This window comes from Cyprinodon variegatus, unplaced genomic scaffold (genome assembly GCF_000732505.1).
Source record: "Cyprinodon variegatus isolate N-32 unplaced genomic scaffold, C_variegatus-1.0 Scaffold1059, whole genome shotgun sequence".
NCBI lineage: Eukaryota > Metazoa > Chordata > Actinopteri > Cyprinodontiformes > Cyprinodontidae > Cyprinodon > Cyprinodon variegatus.
This window is the reverse complement of record NW_015151512.1, coordinates 97,822-104,828: the sequence shown is the minus strand read 5'-3', so window position 1 is coordinate 104,828 and position 7,007 is coordinate 97,822. Positions and strand designations below refer to the sequence as shown.

Genomic DNA, 7,007 nt, shown 5'->3' with positions numbered 1-7,007 from the left:
ATATCAAAAAAGTACTCCAGAGTGTTGTTCAGCATGGGGGTGAGTAGAAAATGAAGGCTAATCATGTTTTGGGTGTACTATTCCTTTAAGCTTTTGCTCTGTATACCAATGAAAAAAACGCTGGCCCCACCTGGGCCGCCATGATGAAATTGGTCTAGAACTGAAGCTGGTGCATCCGGATAATGACCCAAAACATACAGCTACAAGTAACCAAGAATGGCTGACAGGAAAGCATTGGACTATTCTATAAAGCCAGACCGAGATCCTATTTAGTATCTTTGGAAGGAGCTGAAACTTCCTTTGGAAAAGGGCTGGACTCTATGGAGGCTGATCCATGTGTGAAAATGAAGTCTCGTTCTCCCTGAACCACTCTTTCACAATTGGAGTATGATGAATCCTGGCGTTGTCACCTTGGAAAATGCCCGTACCATCAGGGAAGATTCAGCATATTCAGGCAGTCAGCGGACCTCATTCTCTGAGCTCATAATGTTATTGAACTTAGACCTGACCAACTACAGCAACCCCAGATAACAGCACTGCTCCCATGCAGTGGGCTAAAGGCATCATGGCTGCATCACCTGCCTCTGTTTTTACCCTGAAACTCCCATCAGTCTAGAACAGGGTACGTTTGGCCTCAGACCACAGGCCTCTCTTCTATTGCTACAGAGTCCAATCTTTATGGTCCCTGGCCCAGAGTGTTACTGTTGTTGTTTCTCAATTTGTTTTCACCAAATGTTTAAAGGTACATTGTGTAACTTTTGGCCTCTAGGGTGCTAGACCTGTAACTTTTATGTCTAGCGCCCCTAGTGGCCTCCTTGCAAAAGTCAACAAACAGTCAACCGGCCAGCCTCCTATGTCTTTTGATTGAGAACCGCGCTACGCGTGTAGGTTCAGCCTGAAGGGTGTGCTGCTCTCTGGAGGGCACAGCCGGGGCAGGTCGGACCAGCGGCTAAACTTCTTTTATTTTTCAACTTTTATTTTTCGTTTTTGTCGTTTTCTCTTTTTAGCCTCAACTATCCTAGTCCCAACTATCGTTCCAGTTTTTTTAAGGCATTGGACCGTTCTTAACTCAGGTTTGGTCATTTCTAAATCTCCTTAGATGTTTTGTCTGCTTGATACATGCCAATGATTGAACCCTTTTCCAACACCAGAGGATGCGCTTCGACATGGTTGTTTAACAAATTGCAACATTTGGGTTATCAGCTTGTTTAAGGTGAAAACTTATTTGCCTATTTGCTCAGTTAAATCCATGTGGGGACTTTTCTCTCACCTTTATTTCGTAGGTTGGACAGAAAAGTCTTTATTTCCTTTTGAGCTTCTTGTCCCTTCCTTTCACCGTCCAATAGGCCCTTCTTTCTGAGCCTAAGAGATGAGAATAAATCTACCCTTTTACGGGGCAGTGAACAAAGCTCCCCTGACACCCCTTCAGAGTCTCTCCGACTTTTCAGGGACACTTGCTCCAATAAGGTAGGTAGGTTTTGCCCCTCCCCCCATGGGTCTGCTCCCACAGACGCCCATTTGATATCATGCATGCTTGTCCTCTTCTCTGCTGTTGATGACTCTGCAGGACTGAAAAGTGAGCTGAAGCTAAATGCTCCTTCAGACATGGGCCTCGGTCTACGTGGGACGTCATCTTTAGGTCTCCTTGTAAGACGAAAAATTGGGGAAAAAAAACATCAGATCAGAAGTTCTCTGGTGCCTAAATTAATGGATTAAAAAAATAATCTGTATTTACATTACAACTGCAGTCTTGGAGCTGCTAGGCTGACTGCCTCCACTAAAGGTTCTCCTGAAGGCATTAGCTATGACCTGGATAGCAGAGGAAGAAGATGCAGACGTTTGGCTGGCGCAGGCTGTTCCGATCTGGCTTGTGTTTGTCTGAAGCTTATCTGCATCTGCTTGTACCTGATAAAACATCAGAGGAAAGGGGAAAAAATTGGTCACTGAATCATGAATTAATTTCTCTCACATTTCTCTGAATTGCATTTTTATTTAGGGATATTAATAAGCATATCCTCACCTTGTCTTTTTCTTGTGTAGTGTTTGTTGTGCTGTTGTTAACGGGAGTTTCCTGTTGTTTCAGGGACTCTTCCCAATTCAGAAGCTTCTCTTTATCAGACTGGGATAAAAACAAACGCTTCTTTGTGCTGGAGACTGACTTTATTGCAGCTGATGGCTTTTCATTCGTCTTCTTTCCCTCAGAAAGATTCTGTACATCGGAGGTTTTTGGCTCCTTAAAAACAGGTGGAGATTAATTAAAGAAATGTTAACTTGGCATCAAATCCTTGCTGGGCTCCCTCTGCATGGCCCAAAGTTTTCCTGGAAACCTTGGTTTCTATGTAAGAAAACCCTATATGAAAAAGAGAAACCATCTTTCCATTGGGGGCTTGGGCAGTTTTCTCATCCCATTGTGAGCTCAGTCATTTGCTTGGTAATTATAAAGGAGAAAAACAGGACAGCCTTTGGTCAGCAGGTTCTTAAAATAATGGATTTTTTCTTAATTATTTCACAGAAAAATATCTATAAAGATACTGCAGTAATGTTGTAACCTATTTAAAAAACTGAGATTTACAAGTGAAGTTGAGTAAGCCTTAAAGATGGAAGGGAAAATGTAACCGACATTGTTTTTTTAACCCGCAGCATCAGTGCTTTGTGCTGACAACCTTTTAGCACCTTTCAGAAGAGATTGCTCCTCTTTCTGTGGGCTTCTGTCACATATTCATCAAATCCCACCATGAGTTTCAATTCACATTGAAAAGCCACTGTTGATTCTTCCAGTTTTTCCATTAACAATGTTTGGTTGACTTTGTTGTTTGGATTGAATAAACATTTTGTTTTAAAGTCCAATGATCACCCGGTGCTAAGTGCTGCACAGAAGGATTTACCACTATCGTAACATAGTTCCTGTGTTTCTGGGAATACAAGATGCATGATTAAAAAATAAAGACTGTCAGTTGATGCTGCATAAAAAGAACAACAATGGTACTTCACTATGACCCACCTCCTCTTTATCTTCAGTATATTCTTTGGGTCCTATGTATGGTTGGGTACTAAGAATTGATCAGTTCTAGCCTTAAGATTCTCCTGGAATCATTGAGATTTTTTAAATTTTGTGATTTCTAGTACGAAGCCCGGTCTGCTGACTGGAAATAGAAGCTGATGAAGAAATAGCAGGTGTGGTGTGCGCTCAAATGGTTTAACATTAATGAAAGAATCAGCTGTCTGCAACACTTGCAATGGGATTATTTTATGCAAAGGACCACGTGATTAAACACGATCTTACTGAGGAGGAGAGCCTCGTCTTTTGACGCTGCCTTTGTAAGGTAGATTCACAGAGGGAATCTGTTCCTCCTATTGATTAGTAGCGCAGCTTCTGCAGGGAGATCAGAGCCTTTTTCATACTTTCGTATTCTTCCTTTAAATCTACACAGAAAGCTGCCTTGTTTCCTAAACAATCTGGAGAGAATAAAAAGGATTTTAATCTCAATTTGACAAATTAATAAATTATTTTAAGTGTACTGTATTTTCTGGACTATAAGCCCCTACTTTTTCCTAACATTTGAACCATGCAGCTTATAAGAAGGTGCAGCTTTTCTGTGGATTGCCAGAAGGGGAAATCAAAGATGGAAATGAAAGAATAAGGGGCTGAATTTTAGCCTGATAAACCGGACTAAATGTGGGACTGAATGTGAGACTAAATGTGTAATTTAGTCTGGCCCCGATGATTGAGACATGGGAAGATTGTTGATGAGAACAACCCGTTTTTTTCAAACCATGTCTGTGCCTATTGGCCAATGCTCTGACCAATGAGCTCATGAGTAAGCGCAACAGAAAGCTGGTGGGGGAGTGTAAAAAAACAGCCTGTCGGTAAAACGGCGAATACGTCCTCAAAAACGAATGAGCGTAGAGCCTCTTCCTGCTCAACGTTTCAATGAAAACCCCACGTCTAATCCTTCCTAAACTGATTCCAAAGCTGAGTCCTTCACACACGGTAAATAAGTCGGTAAATGGACCATATAGTGACGCTTTAAAGTATAATATTCTCGCCTCAAATGATCTTAAAACAAACTTTTATTGAACAACAGCGACAGAAAGAGAACTTTTAACTTTCAATGAAGCGCTCCATTGAAAGCTGCTGCTGCTGCATTGCATGCTACTGTTTATTAGTTGTTGCCATCTTCCTTGCTGTGCTTTCTCCAGCGTCGCGCAGCTTTGTCGTCACGCCCTAAAACCCCGCCCGCTTTGCATCCAGGAATTCAAAACACATCTCTGCGTTGCGATTTACCCGCCATTTCTAGGGACCGAGGCATTGATCGAAGCTAGACCAAACTCACAGGCAAAAAGGATTTTGGCTGCTGGCGGGTGGGGCTAGTTTACTAGGGTAACTGATTTTCATTTAGCACAAGAAGATGCTAGCAGCAGGCACGATGGAGAACAGATGTTCATACATTTTGCCATTTATATGCTGCTTTAAAGCTGACAAACCAATAAAGAGATGGGCTCAACTTCTGCAGAACTGAAAGAAAGATCTGACGAAGCTCCATCGTTCATTAGATGCTTTTACTGCTGCTAGCCGACAAGCTAACGGGAGCTAGCATTCTTCTTCGCCCCTACTCTAGGGCCTGTATGTAGAGCTCCCCCTACAGTTCAGTAGATATCAGCAGCTTAAAGGCTGCCCTTTCCGCAGACACCTTGCTGCAACTCTCCAAAATTGTAGGTGACCACAGACAGTGCCAGACAATGGGTATTTCCTGTTTGATACCTAATGGCAGAAACTCTGGCTGTAGTGCCGTCCACAACGCCTGGCACACCTTGACACTATCCCAGACACCGTACAGGACAGTAGTTTGTAGCTCTGTGGACGGTCTGTTGGTTTGCACCCAAAGCCAAAACACACAGTGCCACGGCCAGTCTTTCGGGAACACTCATGGGTGAACTATGTGTCGTCTGGCGTTGAATGAGAGATTGTAGACGGCGAACAAGCTTGTCAAACCAACACACAGTCACCCACAATCCGAGCTAGTTTCGTGATCGTCCATCTTGCGTGGTGGCATGGAATAACATATAGCGCAGACTACGCTTCAAAATTGGGAATAAATCAAAAATATCTGCATCATACCTGCAACAAGCTAACTGCGACACACTGCTGCCGAAGTATACACAACCCCTTATAGCACGGCGTGGCTTATATATGTAGGTTTCCAGTTTTAAAAAAATATTTAGTTGGCATGGCTTATATTAAGGTGCACTCTGAAGTCTGGAAAGTACAGTATTTCTTTTTTTAATTTTACTTATTGTTCCATAAAAAATCTACTAAATGAATGAAAAATCTGATAATTTCTCTGTCCAGAAAAGTATAATGTCACTACTTCATTGTCTAGTTCAGTGGAACTCAGCCGCAGTAAATGAAGCTGAGGATATAAATTCTGTAAGGATGTCTTCCTGCCACTGTTTTTTCCTCCAGCTCAGAAACTCAGCCAACAAATGTAGTCAAAATAAAGTAAATCAAATGAGAAAAATGTCTCATGCAGCAAAAGTTTCTGCAGGATCAGACAATGGATATGTGTAATTGAGTTTTATTTGTGTTTTCAATCAGAAAGCTCCATGTGAAAATGTAACTCTGGGAAGCGAAAATTCATGATTATATTAGAGTTCATAGGTTTAATATTTATATATTGGTTGAAAATAAGTGATAATTTATAGCAATGTTTAAACAAATTTAAATGTTCAAGGAATTAAATTTCATGGATAGATTCAGGCTGTTTTATCCTCCAGTTAACCAGCGCATATTTTTTCTCCTGGCCTTTTCCAGTCCACTGCTGAGGTCTGTGGTGGTCCATAGCCGAGTGTGTCTAGGAGTTAATCCTTGTTTATGTAGTGCCTGTGTTAAAGCTGCACTCATATCCGCTTTCATCAGCTAATCCTGTAAGTGTCTTGCAGTCACACGGGGGTTTCTCCTAGTTCTCCAGACTAGCTTATCAAGGACTCTTGATTAAATCTACATCCTAGTGTGTTTACAGGTATTCCATTGGGTTTAATCATCCACATAATACAACATGTATCTTGGAATGATAGCATTTATAGAAATGTTGTACCTAGTGGATACAAATGCATTATCTTTAGTTTTCGTGGAATCTCATTTAAGGCCTTTTCAGAGTTTCTACAGCCTTAAAAACTTCAACTAGTGACATAAATACTGCAATTAAAAACAACAATATTATATCAGGGGATAAATAACTGGGACAAATCTAAGAAAATAAATTTCTTTGGATCCTTGAAAAATGGGGGGTTAGATATTTTATGTATTAGTTTATAAAATGAAATTAAATCTATGCCTTTAATAATTGTATATAAACAAATACAGCAGGGTTAGAATTATTTGGGAAACTCAGTTCTTGAGATTTTGTTCATATTAAGCTGCTGTCTGATCAACATTAAGTTGACTTTCCAAGATGGACATCCTGGACAGGATTAAATCATATGACCTAGCTTTTTTTTTTGTCTTACCAAGGTGATTTTTTAAAAACTAAATCCTATTATTGAGAAAAAAAGACTAAAATAATTGCCTAAAAATGTTGTGTATTTTCAGTACCCTATAAGGTAAAAAGGACTGTGGATGTCACGTACCTTTCCTGTTTTAGTTGAAGTGACTTCCTCAAAGTCAGAATCAGCTTCAGGAACAGTTTCCGGTCGTGAGCGGAAATGCTTGATGAAGATCAGAGGGAAAGCTGCGCACAACGACACAACAGAGATCATGGCATTAATAAAAACACAGCAATAAGACAATTTATTTTACCCCCACCTAAATCAATGAGGTTATCATGCTGTGCACTTTGATCTAATGCAAGGGTCTGCAACCTACGGCTCCAGAGCCACATGTGGCTCTTTGGACCCTCTGCAGTGGCTCTTAAAGTGGCTAAAATGTATGTAAAGAGCTAAATAATGTACTACAAAATAAATACCAGTCTTAAAGGCTTTAGTGTTTTTTATAAGATGGATAAGAAGGA

The 7,007-nt window shown here is 40.7% G+C and overlaps 1 protein-coding gene across 1 annotated transcript in view; it reads right to left on the bottom strand.

Moving 5' to 3' along the window:
- The window catches only part of LOC107101150 (protein-methionine sulfoxide oxidase mical2b-like), an 80,856-nt gene that overhangs the window by 5,186 nt on the left and 68,663 nt on the right, over positions 1-7,007 (bottom strand). The window contains exons 26-29 of the mRNA XM_015399940.1: positions 6,628-6,728; positions 2,021-2,233; positions 1,736-1,905; positions 1,271-1,644 (exon numbers count right to left, since the gene is read on the bottom strand). Of these exons, the coding sequence (XP_015255426.1) occupies positions 1,271-1,644; positions 1,736-1,905; positions 2,021-2,233; positions 6,628-6,728 (858 nt within the window). The remainder of the gene's footprint in view (positions 1-1,270; positions 1,645-1,735; positions 1,906-2,020; positions 2,234-6,627; positions 6,729-7,007) is intronic.